The sequence below is a fragment of the Elgaria multicarinata genome, chromosome 22, assembly GCF_023053635.1.
Source record: "Elgaria multicarinata webbii isolate HBS135686 ecotype San Diego chromosome 22, rElgMul1.1.pri, whole genome shotgun sequence".
NCBI classification, from domain to species: Eukaryota; Metazoa; Chordata; class Lepidosauria; order Squamata; family Anguidae; genus Elgaria; species Elgaria multicarinata.
The window spans coordinates 15,859,489-15,885,844 of record NC_086192.1 but is presented as its reverse complement, the minus strand read 5'-3'; the positions used below and the strand labels follow the sequence as shown (position 1 = coordinate 15,885,844).

Sequence of the window (26,356 nt, the reverse complement as noted above, 5' to 3'; positions counted from 1 at the left end):
ATTTCATGAGGCCGTGGCCAAATTAGAAAAGCCGCCTGGAAGCGATTTCTCCAAACCTCTGGCAAAAGTAATCTATGCCTCCCCTGGTAGCCTGCTAAGTGGGGTGGAAAAGGAGAGAGAAGGGGTGGCAGAAAGAAAGGTGTGTGTGGTAGTGGTGGAAGGAAGTAGTAGGAAGGAGAGGAAAGAAAAGGGTGGTCCTTTTAGCCCTGGCTGCCTCCACACATTGCTGGCATTCAGCCCAAACAGGTTACCTTCAAAGGAATGTAGTCCTTGACAGGAAAAAGGTTCTCTTCCCCCACACACACACCTTTTAGAACTTCATAAGCAAAAGTAGAGAGGGCCCAGCCCCCCAGGAACAATGTGGGAACATAAAAGAAAGCACAAAGAAGGCCATGAGGTTAGCAAGGGATGAAAGTAAACAAAGGCCGTTGCCTGAACTTAAGCTTGGCTCCAGTTAGGAACAAGGACTAAGAAGCTAAGTCGAAGGGTACTTCTAGATGGAGGACTCCTAGCACTAAGAATTAGAAGGCCTCCATCTTTTCTTCCTTAACGGAAAAAAGGCGGAAGAAACAATGGGAAAACACAGGATGAGGGTTACACGTGGATGAGCTTCTCATCTGGGCCTCCCTGTAAAATTCCGTCAGTGAGACAGGTCCAAATGCACGTTAAACACCTCGTCAGGAAGCAGCCAAAGACCTTGCAAAAAGGGCAGATTTTGAGGAGGGATTTTGAGGTTGAGAGGCAGCACCGCACAGTGTGTCCGGGGGAGGAGTTCCAGACCTGCGAGGCAGCAAGGTTTGCCGGGTTGACGTGGCCTGCCCACAGGGTCTTGGAGTGCTGACGTTTTACACTCTCCTTTCTCACCAGGGTTTCCAGGTGCTGGTGGAATCTGACTGGCTGGACTTTGGCCACAAGTTTGGAGACCGCTGTGGACACCAGGAAAAGGCTGAGGATCAGAACGAGCAGTGCCCCGTGTTTCTGCAGTGGCTGGATTCCATCCACCAGCTGCTCAAGCAATTCCCCTGCCTTTTTGAATTCAACGAAGCTTTCTTGGTAAGAGCAAGCCTCCTGTAGAGATGCGTCTGGGCAACCCCAAGGGAAATCATCATTTTTCCACAGGCCGGCCTTCCTCGTAGGAGAGTGCCCGTGGCACATGACAAGTTTGGTTCGAAGAATAAGTCTGGACTAGCATTGTGACGCTGTGAATGCTACGTCACTCTTTGCTTTTTATCTGGCCGTTCTAGCTCAGCTTTTATTCTTCTTGGAGCTCGTCTTCAGCATGCTACAATGTTAGTTGTTAGAACACCCTTCCTCAACCTGGTGCCCTCCAGCTGTGCTACACTGCAACTCCCATAATTCCCAACTTATGGGAGTTGCAATCCAACACGTCTGGAAGGCACCCAGTTGGGGAGGCTGCTGTAGAATAAAGACGTTCTCTTTATTAGACGGAGCTTTCTAAATTTGAAGCCCTTTGAAAGGCGTGTGTTTCTCTCAGCTCACACAAAATCATTTTGTCTGAGTTTGGATGCCAAGTTCAGTTAATATCTTCTGGTTAGTTTTACCCGGTTTTGCAAAGCAGGACCTTCCAGGCTCGTTCACCGTACCAGAATAAGCCAGACAACCTGAGTTATGTGCAAACGTTGCCGTTGAGTGTGTACCACAGTTGTTTTATTGAAAAATACCTAAACTACGGAAGAAGTCCCAAAGAGTCCAGGGTTGTGTATAACAACTGTGTGTAACAATGTAGTACAGTTTTCCCTCTCTTCATGCAGCATTAATGTCAGCATACCTAAGTCATCGTGGGCATCAGTCGTCTGAATTCAAAAGGCCTATAATATATAATAATCCAAGAAATTTGCAAAGACATCACAAACATTCATTTCTCTTTTATGTATTTATTAGTTTTAGATTTCTACTAGAGGCTCATGGCAGAGTATACAATAATATATATATATATATAATATATGCCTGGATGCCCAGGTTTCGGCGGTGGCCAGAAGTTCATTTGCGCAGTTAAAGCTAGTGCGCCAGCTGTGCCCGTTCCTAGAGATGTCACACCTGGCCACGGTGACACATGCCTTAGTTACATCCCGATTAGATTACTGCAACGCGCTCTACGTGGGGCTGCCTTTGAAGAGTGTTCGGAAACTCCAGCTGGTTCAAAGAGCTGCGGCCAGATTGTTGACCGGGGCTGGTTACAGGGAGCAGACAACTCCCCTGTTAAAACAGCTCCACTGGCTTCCGTTCCGTTTCCGGGCTCAATTCAAAGTGCTGGTTATGACCTCTAAAGCCCTATATGGCTCGGGTCCAGGTTATCTGAAAGGCCGTATTCTCCCTTATGAGCCTGCCCGTGCTTTGAGATCTTCTGGAGAAGCCCTTCTTTCAGTCCCACCATCTTCACAGGCGCACTTGGTGGGAACACGGGAGAGGGCCTTCTCGGTGGCTGCTCTGGTGCTCTGGAACTCTCTTCCCGGGGAACCTAGGCTGGCTCCCTCCTTGATGGGCTTTCGGAAGCAGGCTAAAACTTTTTTGTTCCAGCAGGCCTTTGGAGAATAATCTGGCTCTCCATCTATGTTAATGTCTTATAATTTTGTTGTGTATTTTTAAATTGTTTATGGTTTTGTTTCCCTCTCCCCCCCCCCCCCCATGTATATTTTAAACTTTGTAAGGCTGCCTTGAGGCCCAGCATTGGGCAAAAGGCGGGATACTAATAATAATAATAATAATAATAATAATATCATCATCTCAGAAGCATATGGTTACTCTCTCTCAGACAGGGCTCCGCTGAGAGTTGACCCAAAGCCTTAACGTGTTTCTCTCGGTGCCACAGGTGAAGTTGGTGCAGCACACCTACTCCTGCCTTTATGGGACCTTCCTTGGAAACAGCCCTTGTGAGCGCGAGGTCCACAACATTGCCAAGCGCACCTGCTCGGTCTGGTCCCTGTTGAGAGCCGGCAACAAGAACTTCCATAACCTGCTCTATGTGCCTGGTAATGAGCAGGTGAGTGGGATTCTCACGTGTACCTGGCCGGGAGGGGGACGGTGGCCTGGCCTGCTCCTGACTTTGCTTCCCGCTGCCTTTCCTGGCAGGTGCTGCATCCGGTGTGCCATGTCCGAGCGCTGCACCTCTGGACGGCGGTGTATCTCCCAACATCCTCCCCCTGCCCTCTAGGAGAAGAGGGCATGGACCTTTACCTGCCTTCTGGATCACAAAGCCAGGAGTTTAGCAGCAGGTCTCTTGACAGGTAAGGCAAAGAGAGCTTCGGCTTTTGGGTGATATGGGAAGGGAATAAATAAACGAAGAGCCCTAGCCCTAGGAGCTGTACAAGGTTAAGGTTTCAAAGGATGCCCACGTTGCATTGTTACATCAGGGCCTATCTGTATGGTGCACCCCAACTCTTTCCATTCCCTTGCCTAGTTTCCACTGACCCTAGTGGGCTTCTGCGAGAGAAACCCCCGGTGGGTCGGGCCCCTGCGTGCTTCCGTTTTCGTCATTTATCCACTTGTGTTTTCCATTGTTTTCCACTGCTCTATAAACCTTAAAAGAGTTACTTGTAAATACCGCCATTTACTTGAGGGGCCAGGGGTCTGTCATGTTAATCTAACGGATCAGGAAAGAATATTTCCACTTAGGCAATAATTACTCACAGGGTAATTTTGCAGGGTGGGGCGAGACCTTGTAAGGTACATTTTGAAATGCCAAATGGTGCATCATATTGCCTGGATAGTTCTCCTCTCCACATATTTACTGATATTCAGTAACAGATATTTTCCTGTTCAGCAAAGTCCTGAGCATTTACATCTGGGAAAGAGACTAGTAGAAGCTGCTTTAGCCCTGACAAAAACACTTGTAATTCTCCCAGTGCTCATAACGGCTGACAGGCTTCCAGTTAAGAGAGGAGTGACACCAATCCCCTGTGTGTGCATGTGTGTGAGAGCCTGTTCCTGTTTCTGGTCCTTTCTCTGATGCCTGAACTATCTTTGGGGGTTTTAGGTTACCAAAGACAAGATCCATGGACGACCTTCTCTCAGCCTGCGACCCTGGCAGCCTGCTGACTCGCACATCGAGTGATCCGAACTTGAACAACCACTGTCAGGAGATGAGGGTAGGCCTGGAGCCCAGGCACCCCAATGCCGAGGAGATGTTGGCGGGCAAAGACGGCACAGTAGAGGGACCAGCTCAGGTCCCTGAGTGGCGGCAGCAGCAGCAGCAGCAGCAGCAACTCCATCCCCCACGGAATGCCAGCGGTAGCAGCTCTGATGGTCACAGAATCGATCAGTCACAGGCACTACCGGACCTCAGGGTCTCTCGGCAATTGAACAGCACATCTCTTGAGGTCGAAACAGTAAGCGAAGCGAGTCCAGAAGCGGCAGAAGACCCGCTCCCAGCTCCATGCGCTGCTGGGCGACAGAAACCTTCCGAGGATCCGACCAGAACAGAAGAGCCGTTTGAAAAGTTTCCCTGCAACCATGTGAAAGGCGTTGGCCCAGAACCCAACAGCCCCTGGGACCTCGTCGAACCCTGCCGCCCAGGCCCCTCCCTCCAGCCATCAGCAAGCGCTCCCAACTGGAGCCCACCCACTCCGAGTGGCCCAAAACAGGATGCTGAAGAGAAGCAGAAGGACGGCCCAAATGGCAGCGTCCGGTGCGGAGAGGGAGAGGTCCGCCAAGCAGGGAAAGGGCCGCCGGAGTTGTGGCGAAAAGGGATTTCTCAGAGCCAGACGAGTGAATTCTCTCTCCTGGGAGGCAACTGGGAGAGTTTCCAGGGCCTGGGGGCTTCGCTTCCTGGGGGTGACGGGGCCCCCCGGCGACTCCTCTCTTACGGCTGTTGTAACAAGCGGCTGAGCGGCCGGCACTTGTGGGCTGCTGGACTGTGCCTCAGCGGCCAGTGGCCTTTGAAAGAAGGGCTGAAGCCCCCGGGCTGCTCTGGCCATTCCAGCACAAGCCTCGCCGGGAAATCCAGCCGGCTGTGGCTGCCCTGCCCTTGGAAGCAGGCGCTGGGCTCCAGACACCTGCCCCCAAACAGCCCTCCCCCGGTGCCGCCGCCTCCTCTCTACCTGGACGACGACGGCCTCCCCTTCCCCACGGACGTGATCCAGCACAGGCTGCGGCAGATCGAAGCCACCTACAAGCAAGAGGTGGAGCAGCTGCGCGGGCAGGTGCGGGAGCTGCAGCTGCGGCTGGACATCCGCCATTGCTACGCCCCTCCGGCTGAACCACAGATGGACTACGAGGACGACTTTGTAAGTGGCGGCCCACGGGCCCTCCGAGTGCTCCCCCTGGCCTTACAGCCTCTCCCCGCCTGGTGCCCTCCAGTTGTGTTGGGGTTGCAGCCCAACATACATCTGACGGGCACGAGGTTAAAGGAGGCTGCGTAGAAGTGCAGATTGAAGGGATTGAAAGGCAATCAGTACACACACATACATACATACATACATACATATCCCTGCCTCAAAGGTAGGTCTGTGGGGCTTAAGCAAAACGCAGGTGGGACACCGTGAGGTCCCCGCGTACATTGCCATAGGCCTGGGGGTTCTTTGTTCCTTTCTTGGATCTCGGTTTTCCAACAGGGAAACTCTCCAGAATTCCCCACCACTCCCCTGCTCTGCAGCTGGAGAGGGAAGCTGGCCCAGTAGGGGAGCCCTCGCTTTGCACGCAGGAGGTGCCAGGTGTACTCCCTGGCGTGGAAAAGATCAGATAGCGAGCGTTGGAGAAAGCCCTTTCTCCGCTTGACACCCTGATGAGCCACTGCCAGTCCGTGCGGGCAGTATTGGGCATCATAGTCCAACCGAATAGAAGGCCGCGTTCGAGGAGCCCGCGGAAGAGACTATGCCCCTTTCGCTTTGGGGAGGCCGAGGCTCAAGAGAGGTGGGAATGCGTGTGGGGACATAAAGCTTAGCTGACGGCTGACACGGCCCTCCTTGCAGACTTGCCTCAAGGAATCGGACGGCAGTGAAAATGAGGACTTCTACTCGGATCACAGTGAAGACTGTCTGTCTGAAGCGAGCTGGGAGCCGGTCGACAAAAGGGAAACTGAGGTACGTCGCATCTCCTTGGGTGGCTGCCTTGACGCGGGGAGCAGCTAGTGCTTGTCAGCAGGTTGTTACAGTATATAGCGATAGAATAAGATGGGATGTAAGATAAGCTCCGTAGTCCATCGCTTTGTTTTCCTGTTTTTTGCCCCGCCCACCTCCCTGTTAAGTCAACTCTTCATAAGAACAGCCCTCACTGGGTGAGATCAGTGGAATGTCCTCTGGCAGTGACCAAATCTGGGTTCATGTAGGATTTTATTAACAGTACAGGGTTTTAATTTGTACCTCCTCCTTCCTTGTTGACTCAAGGAACAATTTTGCTCTGATCAACATATATCAACATATATCCTTCCTTCTTGCAGGGTAAACATTCCTCCTGTCTCTTGCCTTTTCCCACCTCTCATTGTCATCGTAGTCCCACTCTGAATTATTTCCTGATTGCTGAACTCCATTCCCCAAAAGTGCCAAGCGCTCAGAACACCAAACAAATCTTCTAAATATGCTAAGCAAACGTTGCTGCCTGATTTCTCCGCAGGTCACGCGCTGGGTTCCGGACCACATGGCCTCACACTGCTTTAACTGTGATTGTGAGTTCTGGCTAGCCAAACGCAGGCATCACTGCAGGTAACGCGCGGCATTTGCCGCAACACTTCCGTGTTTTCCTTCCCTCTTTTCCCTCTCTTGTTAACGGCATCCCAAATATTTCTGGTAAACAAAATACTGGTGAGGAGGTTTGAAAGTACTCCGTGGCCCACCGAGGGTCCATCAACCACAGTTTAAGGATCACTACATTAAGATACAATTGACCAGAGTGTAGTACTACGGGCCAAAAGAAAATGATAGGTGATATACAAAATATGGCTGTGGCAGTGTGCATGAAGGCAAAAGGATGGAAGGGTCAGAGAAGTCATTCTATGAGGAAGCAAGGATTGGGTGCTGTAAACACGGTTGGAATGAGCTGTGAAGTAGGGAAAGAGATTTCTGTGCAGGAGCTGAGGACCAAGTAGTAGCAGGCCACTATTCCAGCTCTAGCCCAGCTTTGGAGGGTATTTTTTTAAATATATATATATTTAATTTAGATATAACAACAACAACAAAATAGAACAGTCCCCTAGCAAGAGAAAAAGAAAGAAAAGGAAGTAAACAAATAAACTAATTAGTAAGTGTGCTGCGTGATCCTCATTTGCTGTTATAATGTCCAAATACTCAAAGCTGGAGTGGGCAGATATTCCCTACACTCTCTGGAAGCCACGGTTCCTTCATCTCCACTCACAAGCAAAAAGAGTGCATCGCAAATGTGAGGCGCAATGTGAAATTCATGCACTAGGCCCAGTCACCCTACCAGCACCGCTTGTCCCAGTAGGGTTTGTTCTTTCACATATGACACGCACACGCACACGCACACACCAGCCTGAAAGCCCAAAGTGACTGTGCTTGATTTAACGTAGAGCAGGCAGAGACCTCAGCAGTGTTTAGCCACAGGGGTGGCGAAAGCCTTTCAAGCCGAGGGCCAGATTCGGCCTCAGACACGCTTTCAGAGGCCGCAACCTAGGGATAGTTGGGGCCAAAGCAAAAGAGGTAGAGACGAGAAAGCCAGCTTTGTGCAACTTAAAGCTCCTGCCGCCAGTAACCCAGTCATAGGAGAAGCATTTCAGCCTTTAAGAATGGGGGGGGGGGGACTTCCCAAAACCTGAGAGCCACCAAACGACTGGTAGTTAAGGGAAAGTCAGGAGAAGGGTGTGTGGCTATCTGGGGAATCCCGGAGGGGCGGATTGGGACCCCGAGCCTTGTGCTAAGAGTTTCTAGAAGCACTGACTCCGTTCCACCCCGCGTCTCTTAGGACAAGATCCGCCACATGCCAACCGCCCACTTTGGCCCCGGGGTCACTGTTGTCCTCGTGTGTTCTTTGTCCCTTGCCCAGGAATTGTGGGAACGTGTTCTGTGCTGGCTGCTGCCACCTGAAGCTGCCCATTCCTGACCAGCAGCTCTACGACCCGGTCCTCGTCTGCAACTCCTGTTATGATCACATCCAGGTATCCCGTGCCAGGGAACTCATGAGCCAGCATCTGAAGAAGCCCATTGCCACAGCTTCTAGCTGAATGCCAGCGGAGGGAACCTGTCGGAGCCTGGCCTTTTTTCACCGTGCGGACTGGGAGGACAGCAGGGCTACCTCTGCTGCAGCCGAGGAGGCCGGTCGTGCAGCACTTGATCGCCAAGCCTTGTACGCGCTGTCGGCGATTCCCCTCCCACTTGGTGCCCCGTGTATTGGAGATGAGGAAATTGGATTAAAGAGCGTGACGTGGCCCCTCTTTACGGTACTCTTCGTGGTCTGAAGACCTGAGGCTGAATTGGAGACCGCCGTGTCTTTCTTCAGAGGGTTGGCGAGCGATGCGGCGCAGATCATTGCTTTGTGCGGAAAAGCGGCAGGCAGGCATGACCAGAATCGGACCCTCTCCTCCCCCACCACACAAAGGCAGGCAGGTTGAATTGTGCAAGGAAGAAGAACGCAGGCCCGGAGTGCTACATCTGCAGGAGTTTGCTCTGGCTGTGTTAGTCATGTGTGTCAGTCGTGTTCGGCTTGCCAGCCACTCCCCGGGACGGCTCCAGGCCAGCACTTGTGCCAGTAGCGGGCAGGGCAGGGGGGAGTCTTACCTCTGCTCCTTCCCCGTGTTCCTTCAAGGAACGGACTCTTTGTCCTGGCGGCCGGGCTGTTGTGCGTGTGGAAAACAAGAGCTGAGTTTGGCTTGCTGCACTTCCTGCCCGCAGTGGGTGTCGGGCAGCCGGTTCCCAACTGGTGTCTTTGCAGGACAGACACCCTGAGCCTCGCTCTACCCATGCCACAGTGTGTATTCCCTTTCCCTTATGCTGCACTTGTGTCTCCCTGTTTCTGGTTGCTCTTTATCCCGAAAACCTGGTGCCTGGAGGGCAGGCCGTGTGGGTTTTCTTTACCTCCTGGAATGTGCTGTTAAGTGTGCTTGAGGGTTTCAGTCCAAAATGCTGCTAATGTTATTTCTCTGCACTTAAAAACCGTAGTCTGGAGAATGAAATTGGGGGTGGGGGGGGGGGGCTGCCAGTTTCATAAAAGGGAGGCGGGGAACACGGGCAAAAAGAGAGATTCTTCCCCCCCCCCCCAACCCCCGGTCCTGTTTTTCAGGAATGTTCAAGGGACAATATAGACAGTGATGATCATCCTCATTGCGAGAACGCTCCCCCCGTTCATTCTGACATCAAATGAAATCCGCCCTTGGAAATGGATTTCCCGATTGATAGTTGTTCCGCTGCGGCAACTCTAGCAGTCACCTTGCCCTAATACTTCCACTTCCATCCCAACAAGCATCAAAAGCCTTTTAGAAGGGTGGGCGGGGAGTGAGATGCTGCTGAAATTTCCACAGGTCTTCATGACCGGTGTTTACGGCCACTTTATCCATCTCTAGAAGGGACTACAGAATGAACAAGGCTATGAGAGGCTCTGGCCAAATCCACACGCCACGCAGGAAGGGTGGGCCAAGGCGTCTGGTCTCAAGGACTTGAAAATGCGATCCTTTCTCCACACCCAGAGTGAATCCTTTCCAGCGGTCCATCCCTGGCTGCTTTTAAAAACTTTCAGCGGAGTTAGTGGTTCTGTCTGCCATGTTGTTGCTATACCTTCCACATTTCAGCCTGCTTTTGGCCATAAGCCTAAAAGCCAGCATCTTCCTCTGACACGGGATCTCCTTGAATCGCCCTCCGGCCTCTTTCAGGGAGCAAAACCCTCATAGATTTGGGATCTCTGATTTTGCCATACTCCGAACATTGTCTGTACAAAATGATGTAGGTAGGAGGGGCGGGGCGGGGCGGGGCGGGGTGTTCGGATTGGGTTCCATTTTCAGCTCATTTGCACAGATGTAAAACTAAACAAACAAAAATCTGAAAATGAAAAGAGAGCGCGCAACGGGCCTTCAAGTCAGCCGTGGTTAATCAAAAATGCTTTCAGCTCTCATGAATTTGTGTCACTGTCTTAAGGCAAAAAAAAATAAAAAATAAAAATAAAAAAAAATAAAAAATACCAACTCCAAAATCAGATCAATAGCTTTGTGACAAACAATGTGCTGTAAGAAATTCAATACAGTCGAATAAAATCTCTATATTAGTGCTGCTGTGTTGGGCCTTTGTTATTTAGCCTTGACCAGCCTCTTTCAATAATAATAATAATAATAGCCCGTAGCTGAAGGGTTGCTTCCAAGCACACAAAAAATGCGCTTTTCAGGCAAAACTCAAAAACGTGGCTTATATAAAACCGTTGAAGCATTGGTACATTACGTTTATTTCCTCTCGCGGTCTCCTGCAAACCTGTCATCTGGTAGCCGCCTTCACCCCAGTCATCCTGCTCCCCAGGAAGATTGATTGATTGATTGATTGATTGATTGATTTAAAAAATGCTTTTTCCCTTCATTATTCAACCGGGGGGGTTGGGGGGCAGAGGCAAAAATAAATAAATTTAAAACCCTTGTCCCCACATTTAACGGGAGGCCAATAAATATTAAAATCATCATAGTGTTGCCCCTCAACGGGGGAAGAGAACAATAGTGGTAATGTTGAAGAAATTTGCTTAGCTGGGTAAATGGGGACGCCCCTGAGGTAGATGATAGGGATACTTTTAGGATGTTTTTAATCAGTATTTTATTCGATTTTCATCATTTTTATTTTTTCCAACAACATCTAAACAAACATCACACATCATACAAACATAATACATACCAACAAAAATACAAATAACAACTACAATTTCACTAAAAAAACATTTAGGGGTGAGGAGAGAGAGAGAGAGAGAGAGAGAGAGAATTTCTTTCACCCTCTTCATGCCAGAAATGCCCCTTAATTTCTCAATTACCCTTCCACCTAATTTACAGTTTTTATTTTTTATTTTATTTATTTATCATACTTATACTTATATAATTTTAATCATTATTTTATGTATTTTATGCTTGCTGCTGTTCCCTGCCTCGATCCAATCGGAGAGGCAGGTAAGAAATAAATGATGATGATGATAGATAGAGATAGATAGATTAGATAGAGATAGATTAGCTATAGATTAGAGATAGAGATAGATTAGATATAGATTAGATATCTATAGAGATAGATAGATTAGATATATAGATAGATTAGATAGAGATAGCTATAAAGATAGCTAGATATAGATTAGAGAGAGATGAGATAGATAGCTATAGATTAGATAGATAGCTATAGATTAGATTAGATATAGATAGATCAGCTATAGGTTAGAGATATAGATAGATTAGGTATAGATTAGATAGCTATAGAGATAGAGATAGATTAGATGGAGATAGCTAGAGATAGATTAGAGATGAGATAGATAGCTATAGATTAGATAGAGATAGATTAGCTATAGATTAGAGATATAGATTAGATATAGATTAGATAGCTATAGAGATATAGATTAGATATAGATTAGATAGAGATAGCTAGATATAGATTAGAGAGAGAGAGAGATTAGATCGATAGCTATAGATTAGAGATAGATCAGCTATAGATTAGAGATATAGATTAGGTATAGATTAGATAGCTATAGAGATAGATTAGATAGAGATAGCTAGAGAGATTAGATAGATCAGAGAGAGATTAGATAGATTAGAGCGAGATGAGATATAGATTAGCTAGAGATAGATAGATAGATAGATAGATAGATAGATAGATAGATAGACAGATGTACTTCCCCCACCCCCCCTCCATCATTTAACAGGTGGCCGGGTGGGGGAGCAGAAAGACCGTGAGGCAAATTAATTTATTCATTTAAAAAAAAACTCCACTTAGGCCAGACAGTAATGACGACGATGATTAATAATAAGAGAAGCCCGTGAGGTGATTTTTATGTGTTTATTGTAACCCCCTTCGAAGACGCCCCTCGTTCCACGGGGGTGGAGGCCTTTTTTTGGCGGGAGAGGCCGGGCCGGGCCGGGCCGGTGCGCGCGCCTCAGGCCGCCTCCGCCGCCGCCTCAGGCCCCCCAGGCCTTGCCCGGCCGCCTGGCTCTGCCTGGCCGCGGGCGGCGATGATTGACGGCGTCGTCCGTTGGGGAGAAGCCGGCGGGCCTCGCGCCGTCCGTTGCACCCTGAGGCGTCGTCGTCGAGCAGAGCCCCTGCGCCCGCGGCCTGCCTCCCTGCTGTCCCCGCCGCTCCCGTCATGGAGGACCCGCTGCTCTCGGCGGCGCCCATCAACCCCAACAACTTCCCGGCCAAGCTGTGGCGGCTGGTGAACAGCCCGCGCTTCCGCTCCATCCGCTGGGACGCCCGCGGCGAGGGCCTGCTCATCGACCAGCCCTTGTTCGAGGCCGAGCTGCTGGGCGCCGCGGCGGGCGGAGGCGGCGGGGTGGCCGTGGCGGTGGGCGGCGGCCCGGGCGGCGACGGGGGAGCCGCGGCCTCCGTCACCGCGGCCGCCTCCTCCTCCTCCTCCTCCGGCTCCCCCTCGGCCTCGGCGTCGCCCGAGCTCTTCAAGACCACCAACTTCACCAGCTTCATCCGGCAGCTCAACCTGTACGGCTTCCGCAAAGTGGTGCTGGGCCCGCCCGGAGGCGGAGGCGGCGGCGGAGGCGGGTCGTCGTCGTCGTCGCCGTCGCCGTCGGGCCCCGGCGGGCCCTTGCACCACTTCCACAGCCCGCACTTCCGCCGCGACCGGCCCGACCTGCTGGTGCACCTCAAGCGCCTGACCAGCGCCAACAAGGCCAAGCTGGCCGCCGGCCTCGAGGTCACCAGCCGGCCGCCCAACCGCTTCCAGCGCCTGCTCAGCACCTCCCTGCACGGCGGGGACGCCCTGCTGGCACAGCCGCACAACAGCCCCGCGGGGCAGGCCGCCGCGCCCAACGCCTCGGCCAAGAGCAACGACAGCCCCAAGCCCGGTGAGACGGCAGCAGGAGGAGGAGGCGGCGGCAGCGGCAGCAGCCTTGGCCAACAGCAGCAACTCCGCTTCGGCCCTCCTGAGCATGGGCAGAGCGCCTTTGGGGCATGGGCAGAGTGCTGCTGCCGGAGCACCTTTTGGGGCACGGGCAGAGTGCGCCTCTGGAGTACACGCGGCCTGCCCAGGGCAGAATCTGCACTACTGCTTTATAATGGTTTATAACAGTAGTGACAACTGTTGAGGCCCAGGACACACTCCCTATACAGCAGCCTTCCTCAACCTGAGGCGCTCCAGATGTGTTTTATTTATTTCATAGAATCATAGAATCATAGAATAGCAGAGTTGGAAGGGGCCTACAAGGCCATCAAGTCCAACCCCTTGCTCAATTCAGGAATCCACCCTAAAGCATCCCTGACAGATGGCTGTCCAGCTGCCTCTGGAAGGCCTCTAGGGTGGGAGAGCCCACCACCTCCCTAGGGAACTGGTTCCATTGTCGTACTGCTCTAACTGTCAGGAAGTTTTTCCTGATGTCTAGCCGGAATCTGGCTTCCTGACACTTGAGCCCATCAGTCCATGTTCTGCACGTCATAGAATCATAGAATACTAGAGCTGGGAGGGGCCTACAAGGCCATCGAGTCCAACCCCCTGCTCAATGCAGGAATCCACCCTAAAGCCTCCCTGACAGACGGTTGTCCAGCTGCCTCTTGAAGGCCTCTAGTGTGGGAGAGCCCACCACCTCCCTAGGTCACTGGTCCCATTGTCGTACTGCTCTAACAGTCAGGAAGTTTTTAAATAAAACTTTAAAATTTATTTATTTAAGGATTTTTATGCCGCCCTTCAGCCAAAAAAGGCTCTCACGGCGGCTTACAAAAGTATTTCTTGACAGTCCCTGCCCACAGGCTTACAATCTAAAAGACATGACACAAAAGGAAAGGGGATTGGGAGGGAAGAGGAGGAGGAGGGGGGAAAGGAAAGCAAATTCAGGCACTACAATCTTAGTTGGAAAGTTCAGCAGTTACAGGTGACAGCAGGAGGGAGGGGGCTCTCAGCTGGAGCTGGACCCAGGCATGGTGGAGAGGTGCCTGGCTGCTGCTTCCTCCCTCACTGGTGGCCTCTGCAGCTGGCTGGGGCATTCTGGGAGGTGCAGTCCAACACATCTGGAGCGCCCCAGGTTGAGGAAGGCTGCCCTATACAGTCTTCAAAACGTTTCAAAGTGTTATATCCTGCTTAGTGTAGGTTGTGAACTGCCCAGAGAGCTTCGGCTGTGGGGCGGTATATAAATGTAATAAAATAAATAAATCTGGCCCAGGAAAGGGCCGGTGTTCACACCCAAAAGACTCGTTGTGAGCAGCACATAGCTCCCTTAAGTGACTTTAAATCAAGGGCAGGCAGAAGGTCGCTCTCCAGAGGTTTTGGACTTCAACACCCAGAATCCCCTGCCAGCATGGCCAAGGGGCACTAATGCTGGGAGTTGAAGTCCAAAACAGCTGGGGTGGTTGGAGACTTTCTGCCCCACCCGCTCTTAGCCTAGCTCTGCTCTCCTGATGGGTTAGACGGCAACTCCCATCACTGCCCAGCTGTGGAAATGATGGGAGTTGCAGTCCAAGTCATCTGTACGGCACACGGTCGGGGAAGGCAGGGATTGGGCTGTCTGTGGCCCCTTTTAATCCACTTCACTGCATCCAGACGGGGTCACAGAAACAAGAAAGGGTCTTGTGACACCTCAAAACAAACACATTTATTAGTTTGGAATAAAGGTACATGCAAAAAAGCACCTTAAAGCCTTACACGTTTAGCATGACATTAGCTTTGGTAGATTGTAGTCCATTTCTTAAATTGCAAGAAGGGTGATCCTGAGTTCCAACTGTGTATACATACACACACGGGAAGGAAGAGAGAATTGTAAACAGGTCAGAATTGAAATGCAGAAGGTACAAAACAGTGGTAATTACCTTATTTATATTATTTGTGGTGTTATTTTGTGAATGGCCACTGTAAATAAGGTAATTATCACTGTATTTTCAGTATTTCCATTTCCTCTGACTTCCTTGTTTACAACTCTTTCCCCCCCCTCCAAATATGAATGTATGTACACACTTGGAGCTCAGGGTAACACTTCGTGCATCTGGTGAAGTCGTCTGCAGTCCACAAAAGCTTTTGCCGTTATAAATGTGTAAAGTCTTTAAGGTTTTAATTTTAAAATGCAGGTTTCTGCCCCTTTCTAGAGACACGCAAATGTCCTGGCTCCAATGTGCACGGCAGAAATCGAGGGTGAGATGTGTGCGCACTGCGCAGTGATGGCGGTTACTCAGTCCGTGATACGAAATACTCATACCCATGAACATTACTATCTAACATTACTGAATTCGGGCATTTAGATTTGGTCCCATGTGATTGCTGCATGTGGCGCCTTTTCAGTGACTGTGGAGAAAGTTGAAAGCACTCTGGTATCACAAGTGGACATAACATTTTCACCCACACGTTCCCCACACATACCCAGTAGCTAGCTGGGGTTTGAACGTACATCCTACTGTAATCGGCATAGCCCCTGTTCCTAGAAAATATTTTCAGAACTAGGCATTCCTTTCATTCACCATATACCCCCAAGCTTGCTTTTGCTTCAGATGAACTCCCAAATAACCACAACCCTCTGAATCTATAATCACAAACACACGTTTGGAGCCCCACGGCATCCATAAGCAACTATTGAATGGCAGGAGAAGAAGTCCTGAAGCCAACCTGCTTGCAAAGACATGTTCCAGACCAGCTAAAAAGAATTTATAAAGCTGGGGGGGGGGTGTGTGCTCCATCTCCTTCCCCCTCCCATTCTGCACATCTGATCGCTGCAGTGCCTTGGCTAAAGACACTCCTTCCATGAGGAGCAGGGGTCACCTCTGTTTATTTACATGCCTCCACTCCCCCAACACTTGCTCAGTCCGTGACTAATTAGTTGGAAGTAATTGCCACTTTTTGGTGCTGTCCATACAATTAACGAAACATCTACAGTGCACTGTACGTTTCAACCTCCTTGTTTCCCTCAAAGGACTCTGGGAGCTGTAGTTCTGTGAAGAGTCTGAAAGCACAATCGGAACTACACTTTATAAGATTCCTTGAGCAGCAACAGCGGGTTAAACAGGTTGAATTTAGCTGTGTAGATATACATTTATTTGCTCTATTCTTATTTGTTTGCTCGTTTTTTATTTATTTATTGTACAATTTGGGACACACAGGAGGGTGTCAGTTGTTCTTAGTAGGCAGGCAGGTTTGTATAGGAGAATGTGGTCCGTCAGATATCCTGGCCCCAAACCATGAATGGCTTTAAAGGACATCGGCAATACTCTGGATTTAGCCCAGAAACCAATTGGAAGCTAGTCCAGTTGTTTCAATGAGAGAATCACATGCTCCCAATACCACCACCACCCCTTCCTGCAAAATGCTGCTTTCATAGAATCCTAGAGTTGGAAGGAGGGTAGCATATAGGCCATCGAGTCCAACACCCTGCTCAGTGTAGGAATCCAGTTTCAAGCATCCCTGACAGATGGCTGTCCACTGCCTCCACTTGAAAACCTTTAGGGACGGAGAGCCCACCACCTCCCCAGGCAGTTGCTTTGACCACTAGGAAGATTTTCCTGAAGTTCAGCTGAAATCTACCTTCCTATAACTGAAGCCCATTATTTCTTATCCTGCAGTCCTGGATGATGGGAGATCAGGTTGGAGCCCTCTTCTGTGTGACAACTTTTTAGGTACTTTGAAAAGTGCTACCTTATCCCCACCCACCCCAGTCTTCCTTTCCTAAGGCTAAAGACACCCAGTTCCTTCAGAACGTCCTTGTAAGATTTGGTTTCTAGTCCCCTGCTTATCTTTGTTGTCTTTCTCTGAACTTACTGCAATTTATCTGAATCATTCAAGCGTGGAGTGCAGAACTGGACCAAAGGTAGTTTCATAGATACTCTCCACAGACAGCTTCATGTAGAATATATTACAACTATCCAAATATGATGTAACAAGGGTATCTGGGATCTCCAGAAGGAGGCTTACTGGTGCACCAATCTACAGTAATCCAGATTAGAGTCCCGTAGTGCATTGCATATAGGATTGCCTATGAGGATAGTTTGGAAACGTCTTCCCAAAAAGACTTTTGTGAGGCTGCACGCTCAGGCAGGGTGTCAAGAACACATTTTGCCAGGGCTTAGACAGCTGCACTGGCCTCTGTCCATTTCCAGATCAATGGATGGTTCTAGTCCCTTACCTTTAAAGCTCTTCACAGTTTGGGACAGGAATACCTGAAGGAACACTTATTTCCTCTGAGTCTACCTGCGCACTGAGGTCATAATTGAGGCCATCAGAGTTATGGTGGGTGGCAACCTGTTTATTTAGTTACTTATGGCACTTTGAATTGCCCAATAACCCATGGTCTCTGGACAGTGTATGATACATTAAAAATATAAAATAGAAACAATAAAACAGCACATAATAAAGCCAATGTAACATGTCAGCAGCAAGGAGTAAAAACACTAAAACACATAAAAGGAAAACCAGCAACAAACTAAAAGTATTATGATCTAAACACACTAAAAACAGTTCTTAAAATGCCTGGGAGAATTAAAAAAAAAAAAACAAGTCTTCCCCTGGCACCCCAAAGACCTCAGCATAGGTAAAAGGCGAGCCTCCCTGGGAAGGGCATTTCACAGAACTGGTGCCACCAATGGAAAGGCCCTCTTCTTGGTAGCCACCCACTTTGCCTCATTTGGCAAGGGAACCTGGAGGACGGCTGCACTAATGCAGTTTTTAAAACCGAAGGACTCCGGGCACAATCCTATGCATGTTTTGGCAGGGAAAAGTCCTACTACTCTCAGTATTCCTCCAGCCAGCATGGCTGGCTAGGGCAATGCAGTGAACTTCTTTTCTCTCTAATCATGCATAGGATTGCACCCTGGAAAAAATAAAAAGCTCTTCACCTGGTGCTAAAAACACTGCAATGTAGGCACCAGACAAGCGTCTCTTGGGTAGAATACTCACCTGGCTTCCACGCTGTATCATTTTGGTGCCACGTGAAGGCCTTTTAATTTTCTCAGATCTTTTAATTATGGATTTTAATCTGTTTTTATTTGTTGTTGTTTTGCTTTTATTTTCAATCTTTTAAAATTTTTATATATTGAATTACTGATGGTGACGATGTATATTTATTTGCTGTAAACCATCCTGAGAAAGTTTTTTTTCCAAGTACAGGATATAAATGTGTACATGAACGAATATACAAGGCGCCTCTGTCCTAGTGTAGTATCAAAATCGAGCTTATAGTCAAGCAGCTCACACAACAGAGATATTTTGGCAAGGTCAGTCTATTGGCATCATGGTCCTGCCATCCAAATGGCATTTTTGAATTCTGAACTGGAAATTCAGGCTGAGTGCCACTCTAAATTTTTCTTAGCAAATCCTGGACTGTTGACTCAAAGTGGAGTTACTTCTTTGGGTATTGCTTGCTGTGAAATTTGATTAATAACTAATCTTGAGGCAGATGTGCTTAGAAGTTACTGTGCCACATATCAGGCCTTAAGGCTCTGGCCACAGATGATAACCTAGTGAATCTCTCTTTTCCCCTCCCTCTCTCTCTCTCTCCCTGTGCAGCACCACTGACTTTAGGACAGTTTCACCGCTCTTTTCGGCGAGAGAATTTATCTCCTTACTCCTATCTGTCACCGTCATCTCACAGCCAAAATACTTTCCCACTGAAAGGTTCAGATCAGACTCCTCTTCCTCCCAGAACATGGCAGAATTCCCTCGGGATGCTTCCAGGGCAGGTGGAGACACCAACCTTTTCAGACAAAGGGGTTCCATTTCCTGTACTTCAGAGGTTTCCAACAGAAGTAACTTACACTCTGCAGCCCAGCGCTACATCGGTGCACATTCAGCAAGGGCCACAGACGATGGCCACATCTTCCCAGAAATATACCAGTTATGCAGCTTCATCACCGTACTCCCAAGCTTACTACCCGACAGGTAACATGTTCTAATATTAGTTTATTTCAGGGCGGGGGGCGGGGAAACAATCCAGCGCTTTAATGTGATGGCGGGCAGAAGGTAGATCAGCAAGGTCATTTTAACAGCAGCAACCACAGGAAGGGTCACCACCCTGCCGCCAGTAATCTCTGATCTGCAGTAGCTGAAATGTAGATTTGTACTTGTATCTGCTGTGTATCCCTGCGTAGAATTCAAGCGATATGGTGGGTAATCGGCGCTGCACAGTCAATGGGTGTCCCCATAGAAAAAGATCAGGACCCCCCCATAGACACCACACACACCCTCCCCCAGGAGTGTAGAAAGCCCATTGCAATTCTGCTTGTCACAGTGGAGGAGCAAAGACAACTACTGCTAGCGCAAGGATGGGGAACTGATGGCCCTCCTGATCTTGGGGACGTCAGCTCCCATCTCATTTGCCCATCGGCCCCGCTGGATGGGGCCGATGGGAGTTGGAGTCCAACAGCATCTGGAGGGCCATAGGTCTTCCACCCCGCACTAGGAGCCATCCATTTGGAAGCAGCCTTAAGGCTATCAGTCTGTCCAGACCAATATTGTTTACACTGTCTAATGGTGGCTCTCCATAGTCTGCGTTCCTTTAACTGGAGGAGCCAGGGATTGGACCTCGGACCTCTGGCATCCAAAGTATGTGTGCTGCCACTGAGGTGGCCCCTGCTCTGGAATTTATACGGCTCCGTTCAACACAGAATAACGATGGGTACCACTACAGTCTTGCAACTTGGTCCTAAACATGTGGCAAACATTTACATTCATTTAATTCCTTTAAATTGTATTAGAAAACGATAATGTTTCAACTAATGAATTAAGCCTAAGAGCAGCTTCATGTGTTTCATGTTTAGGGGTCCACATCACAAGCTTCATGACATCTGAAGCACATACCTATGAATTTAAAAAGTTACATCTGCCACAGAAGCTTGCTGTGGGGACCCATGGCTCCTGCATTACCTTCTGGTGTATATAATATTACAAACACCCACCCACACACATATGCACATCTCTCAACATGTACAGATGTCACAAATTGCAATTTCATCAGGAATTCAGTGTAGATCAGTCACATAGTTTATACAAAATGTATGTCCGTTGAGAAACGTGCTTGACAGTTTCATTCTTCCTTATCCCATTGAAAAGTGCATTTCAGTGCACAGAGACATGCCTGAGTTCAAATTCCAACTCACCTACTGAGGCCAAGGGCTTGTCACTAGCTCTTGGCCTCAATCCTGCATGTATAAATTGGGTCGAATAATGGGAAAAGGTTTGCATGCACAGATCAGCTCTTGGGGGCTCAGAGAAAAGGCTGCTGCATTTTGGACAGACCATCCAACCTCTGATAGGAGGAATGCAGGCGGAACAACCTGACTCACACATCTCTCTGCAGCAGCCTGTTTGGAGACATGCCAAGCAGAGTAGCAGGTTGCAGCCTTATCTTCTTCTGGTTTCCTCACTTAAAAGCAACTTTCGCACTGGGCCAGGTGAATTGGCCATAAGCAGTGGGTCTGAGGTGTCAACTTGGGACGGAGAGATCTGCCCTGTGGGACACCATCTTTTGTAAACATTTTGTGATGTGCAAACAAGCCCTGAGTCGAGTCTTGCCATACTCGAGTAAGCTAGGCCATGTGCCACTGAAGCAAGGCACTGCTTGTTTTCAACATGAAAAGAGTTAGCAAACTTCAGCAAGGCTACCCCGTTCTCTGGCAAGAGTGTCCTGCCATTGTTCAAACCCTTTTGCTTTTTATTTAGGTCATTGCAGGCTGTGTCCTCCTCCTCTTCCAAGAAGAAAGGCACACCTCCCTGTAATTTTGTTTAAGTAGGGCTGTTCCTGCTCCATAATGTGCAGACAGAATATAAGAATATTGCATTCTTGGTGTTAGCTTGGAGGTAGCAGAATGACAGTATATATTAAATATACAATCAAGAAGAGTTTTTTTTAAAAAAAAAAAAACGTCTGGGAAGGCCTTTTACTGTCTACATTTGTCTTTCTTTCATTCCAGCTGTATTACAATGTTGCTCTCCACCTACCCATATGGACCCCTTAAGCGGTTGTGGTAGTCCTACAGCCTCAACCTATACACACTGCAGTTATTTTCAGGTGAGTCCACAAGTAAGCCCAGTAGGCCGCCTCAGGTATGCCCAGTGCATTTTCTGACTTAGTTTCTTTGAAAAGCAGGCACTTTTGACATGCCATATCACAACTTGTTTTTGAAACTCTCCTCTATTTCAAAAGTGGCTTGCTATATAACATAGAGGAGTTGCTGTTTGAGAAGCTCAAGACCAAAGCCCCCTCAGGCATGCAAAACAAGTTCAATGTGTCTTTGGATCCTGACCCATGTGTCTATTGAGGTATATATTTTGCTGCTGTTGAATTACTTCAACAGCACTAGAAGCTACTTACTTGCACAATGGAAAAATAAGTGGAAAGGTTAACATTTGTATTTTTCTGTATCATTGTAGAATGATATACATGTTAAAAGTTTCTAGATGTAGTTTCTTTGTTACAGAAAGATTGTATAATAACTTATTTGAAACTTTAAAGAAATGGCTATTTTTGAGTACTTGTTTTATGTTAATCTACTTGGCTCCAAAACAATGACTTGGTTTGCACATCCAAAGTAAGCTGTTTATTTAAGCAACAGTGGCTTATTTAAATTGTGGCACGTGCAGGGAAAGATTTCCATAATCACTGGGCACAGGTTGTTGTGTCTTCCGAACCTGAGTGGAATGGAAAACAACCCTCCAATGACCCATGGGCTGTTGGAGGGTTATTTTGATCATACAAACCAGCCCATAGTATCATAGAATGATAGAATAGCAGAGTTGGAAGGGGCCTACAAGGCCATAGAGTCCAACCCCCTGCTCAATGCAGGAATCCACCCTAAAGCATCCCTGACAGACGGTTGTCCAGCTGCCTCTTGAAGGCCTCCAATGTGGAAGAGCCCACCACCTCCTTAGGTCATGGGTTCCATTGTCGTACTGCTCTAACAGTCAAGAAGTTTTTCCTGATGTCCAGCTGGAATCTGGCTTCCTTTAACTTGAGCCCGTTATTCTGTGTCCTGCACTCTTGGAGGATCGAGAAGAGATCCAGTGTAAATAATTCATACATTTTGGGATTTTTCCATTTATTTCTGAAAAATAAAGTTTTTAAAAGCCCTGGCCAAATGGAATCTGTACTAGAGCACTGCTAATAATAAATGCAGCGTAAAACAAACAAATACAAATAATAGCTAGCCTCTACTCTTTAATTTATTTACAGCCTTTCTTCTATGGAAGAGTGGTGGGGAGAACACCACTTTGAACTATAAAAAGTTGTCAATGCACAGTATTGATTCCGAAGAAAAAGGAGGAGGAAGAGGAGGAGGAGGCAAAAACAAAATTACATGCTGTAGTCGTTAAGTGTTGTCAGATTTAGCTTTTTGCAAAAGTTTGCTCAACAGTGACTTGCTTTTAATTTACAAATAAATATCCATTGTATTTGTAAATTTTAAACTTGACATTGCTGGGGAAAGCAAGGCTATGCAACTTGATTCCATTTATGTCTATAAGAAAACGGTCATATTCAAGGCGTCAAAGGGTAAAACCATTCTGATTTTGATTAACATGAGGAAACCCACCAGACACTAGAGGTGTTTCTGTCCCCTCGTCTCCTACAATATGGTGAATTATATCTGACTGAGCCAAGCTGATGGTTCACTTGCTTTGGGGGAAAAAAACCCAGATCTTTGAAATAAATAAATAATAGAAGAAGGCATACATTCATTCCATTGTGTTTGCTTTACCAGAATCCACCAATGCAGTCCTCATATCCAGTTGAATTTTTGCCTTCTAATTGGTCCTGCAATGCATCTGATGAAAACAAGAAGACAGAAGTCAACTTGGAGGCTGTTTTCCAGATTGTAGATGAAATGCATTCATCCCCCAAGCTGGAAATGGTCAAGGTGGAGCCAGTGGAGAACCAGTGTCCCTCCTCGCAGCCAAGCCGAGGCCAACAGTTGCTAGTTAATCCAGGGAACAGTGATGCACCTTCTTCCAGTCAAGCCAGCCACCTAGAACCCCTGACACCTGTGGGCTCAGATATCACATCCTTCGTGGTAGAGTCAGATCAAGCTATAGCATGCTCCTTGCCACAGTCCCCAGAGTTTATCTACACTATCCACACCACCGAACCTGTGGAGAACACTACAGCACAAATGGTGCAGCAGCCTGCAGGCCCACTGCAAACACAAGCAAAGCTGAAAGAACAGCTGAACGAATCTTCAGCACAGTCTTCTATGATGTTTGTACGGGAAGAACTTCCTTTCAGTCAGCTGCAGGTATGAGCTTGCTCAGTGCCCAGCTAAGGCATATTCTGCAATGATAACCTCACCCAAATGTTCTTTTGTGGCAAGGCAATATTTATAATTAGGATCAAAGTAACATCTTTAACGGCTGTGTCAAGTACTTGCTTCCCAAAGTTATGAATAGTGTTTATATTGTCCCAAATATTTCATGATGTGCATCATGTACCAGTTGAATATTTAGAACACTGTATGGGTCTTGTTGAGAGAAGTAATGGGCAGAGACAGCGTGGCCTAAGAGCCCAGACACAGAGTAGAGAGAGACCTATGTTCAAAACCTCAGTCAGCCACAGAGCTCTCACTGGATAACCTTGGGCCAGTCATTGGGGGTCTCTGCATTAAGGGGAGGGGGGAACTGCGTCCTTACCTGGAGATTTTCTACTGGAGTCCTTCCGCATTCACTACGCTGTCCTTTAGACAGTGACCTCTCGACAGTGCAATTGAGTTCCATCTCCCTCTAGTGGCCAAATTATAGTGCAATGCCAGATTTACACACTCCTCATCTCGCACCATTAAGGTTTATTTCAGCTTATCTCCAACCTTTTTCAAAGTGGAATAAATGGGGGAAAGCGTGGGAGAAATCATGAGATTGACAGCATCATGTAAAGGACTCGCAAACTTCCATGAGCGGCCAATCACGAGCATGCAATAAATCGCCCATTCTCTTGCAGAGAAATGTAAACTCGGAGGGTGGCAACAAGGGAGAGGGCCTTTTCGGTGGTGGCCCCCCGACTGTGCAATGATCTCCCCGATGAGGCTCGCCTGGCGCCAACATTGTTATCTTTCAGGTGCCAGGTCAAGACTTTTCTCTTCTCCCAGGCATTTAAAGGCATTGAACAATGCTAAGTTTGTTTTTAACGGACCCCAGAACTGTTGTTTTTAAATGGATAATGTTGTTTTTATATTGTTGTCTATATGTTTCTGATGGTTTTAAAATTTTGTATACTTTTTTTAATGTTTACTGTTTTACCTGTTGTAAACCGCCCAGAGAGAAGCTTTCAGCTATGAGGCGGTATATAAATGTAATAAAATAAATAAATATGTAAACATTTTATGATTTATTTATCTATTTTGCTTTCTTTAAAAGGAGGATTCCAATACCAAGTGTCAGACAAATCCACCAGAGACAGTTGTGTCTTCAGAGCAAATAGGCTTCCTCATTTCGGAGGTGGGTCCTCTCAGCAAATGTGCCAAAGAGTCCATTTCATCCATCCAAACCAAATGCAGGGAAAGAAGGAGCAGTTCACAGAAGGGCAAATCCCCTGGTAAGAACAGCAGATTTTCAGAGTCTGTTGAGATTACATTGGATGCACAGGTAGGATGTGGTTTTCCTCAGCTTCTTGAATTATTTGGAGCTATTTGTTCATCAGGCTTCAAAGCCAATGACCCCAACCAAGGTTTGAAATGATGGTTGGTAGCAGGTTAAGAATCCTGAATAGCAAGGTGCTGTGGTTAACACTGGTTGGTTCCAGTCCCTGGTCATTGTCAAAGAGCCATGCAGCACAATTCTACTCAGAAGTAAGCCTCATTGATTTCCATGGGTTTTACACCCAGGAAAGTGTGTATAGGATTGCAGCTTGAGGGAGAATTTGAGCATGAGATGGGAGAGGTTGGGGGAAGGAATTCAGGATTCCCTGACCTGTTGCTGATCCCTTGACCCTAGAAACAGTAGAGGCTGGTGGCTCCAATGCCCAGAAGCACCTTGCAAACCTCCTTTAGCATTCTGATTGGTTCTGACCAAAACCCAGAGCAGATTCCCCACCCCACTGACATCGGAGCCCTTAGCCTCCACTACCTAGAATAACAGAGTCAAAGAGCTGGAAGGAATCTTGGAGACATCTAGTCCAGCACCGCCCCACCAGGTTCAATGAGAAATGGCTGTTCAGCCTCTGCTTATATATCTCCAGCAAAGGAGAACGCACCACCTCCAGCAACAGGCAGCTGCACTGTTCTTACTGTGAGGAAGTTCTCTGAATGTTTAGACAAAGTCTGCTTCCCTGCAATTTTCATCCGTTGGTTCTAGCCCTGCTCCCTGGAGCTATGATTAAGGGACATACAGAATTACATCTGTGCACTGGCCTGGTCACTAATAAGTTATGAAAATGAAATGAAAGACATTGCTGCGGATACCAAGAGTGAGAGGTAAGCTACGTATCACACCGTACTTTATGTGTACCGAAGTCCTGACCAACTCACCTCCCCAACAATCATGTTTAACTTGCAACGTGGGTCCGGAACCCCACAAAAGTAAAGGCAAATGTGGGGAAGAAAGTTTCAGGGGAAAGTGACTGGCAAGGGAAGGGCTGAGCACTCCTTTCTGCCTCTGAAGACATAGTTTGCATCGTCATGTCCCTAAGAGAAGGTATTGAATTGCCCTTTCCATTCTTCCTAGATCTACATCTGCTAGTGGATGTGGCTTGCAAGCAGGAGCATTTCCCAAAGGAAGAAGAATTAAGGGAGTGAGAACTTGGTGCAAACATGTGCAAATGCTGAGCAGTGCCCAGCCAGAGAAGGAGCAGTGCCTTCCACTCCAGGAGGACTTGGGGGACTTTCCCCTCGTTATTAACCAAACCCTCCCCTTCTCTGCTCATTTTCGTTTCAAGTGTAAATAGTCTTGCCATTGTTTTCGCTATACCTCTTTGGTAGGTTTAAATTATTTTACTGGTCAGTTTCATCTGATGTGATCATTTATGTGCCCAGATTACTTGAAAGCGGAAAACCTGGTCTCTTGGTAAACCGGAAAGCTTAGCATCCTCAGAGAGATGTCCCAACTGCAGAACATTTCTTGTTTTGCACTGGAATGTCTACACTGTGTTCCAAACAGCAGCCAGCAATGTCCTGTCCCTGCGGGACTGTTCACAATTAATTTAGAGGGACCATCGCAAACAAACACAAAGGCATTGGAGGCCACAAGATCTCAGGTCCGAATGGGTCATTGATTCTAGGTGATTACGCAGTTTTCTTCTTTCTTACATTTGTTCCTTTTCAATGGCAAGTATTGTCCCACCTATGAGAACAGCTGCTGGATATTTTATGTTAATGGAGCATTCTTGCGTTTTAATAAT

At 47.9% G+C, this 26,356-nt stretch overlaps 2 protein-coding genes across 2 annotated transcripts in view; both read left to right on the top strand.

Annotated features, from left to right (window-relative positions):
- Nucleotides 1-10,164, top strand: part of MTMR4 (myotubularin related protein 4) — a 43,918-nt gene extending 33,754 nt beyond the window's left edge. Inside the window, exons 14-20 of the mRNA XM_063146728.1 lie at nucleotides 868-1,053; nucleotides 2,831-3,001; nucleotides 3,091-3,245; nucleotides 3,995-5,243; nucleotides 5,928-6,038; nucleotides 6,568-6,656; nucleotides 7,954-10,164. Of these exons, the coding sequence (XP_063002798.1) occupies nucleotides 868-1,053; nucleotides 2,831-3,001; nucleotides 3,091-3,245; nucleotides 3,995-5,243; nucleotides 5,928-6,038; nucleotides 6,568-6,656; nucleotides 7,954-8,131 (2,139 nt within the window). The 3' untranslated portion in view covers nucleotides 8,132-10,164. The remainder of the gene's footprint in view (nucleotides 1-867; nucleotides 1,054-2,830; nucleotides 3,002-3,090; nucleotides 3,246-3,994; nucleotides 5,244-5,927; nucleotides 6,039-6,567; nucleotides 6,657-7,953) is intronic.
- A 2,046-nt stretch (nucleotides 10,165-12,210) lies between these two features.
- HSF5 (heat shock transcription factor 5) lies at nucleotides 12,211-25,765 on the top strand. The gene is made up of 6 exons (XM_063146624.1): nucleotides 12,211-12,901; nucleotides 18,550-18,921; nucleotides 20,952-21,049; nucleotides 22,737-23,267; nucleotides 24,379-24,556; nucleotides 25,684-25,765. The coding sequence occupies exons 1-6, from the start codon at nucleotides 12,211-12,213 to the stop codon at nucleotides 25,752-25,754; spliced, it is 1,941 nt and encodes a 646-aa protein (XP_063002694.1). The 3' UTR covers nucleotides 25,755-25,765.
- The last annotated feature ends 591 nt before the right edge of the window (nucleotides 25,766-26,356 follow it).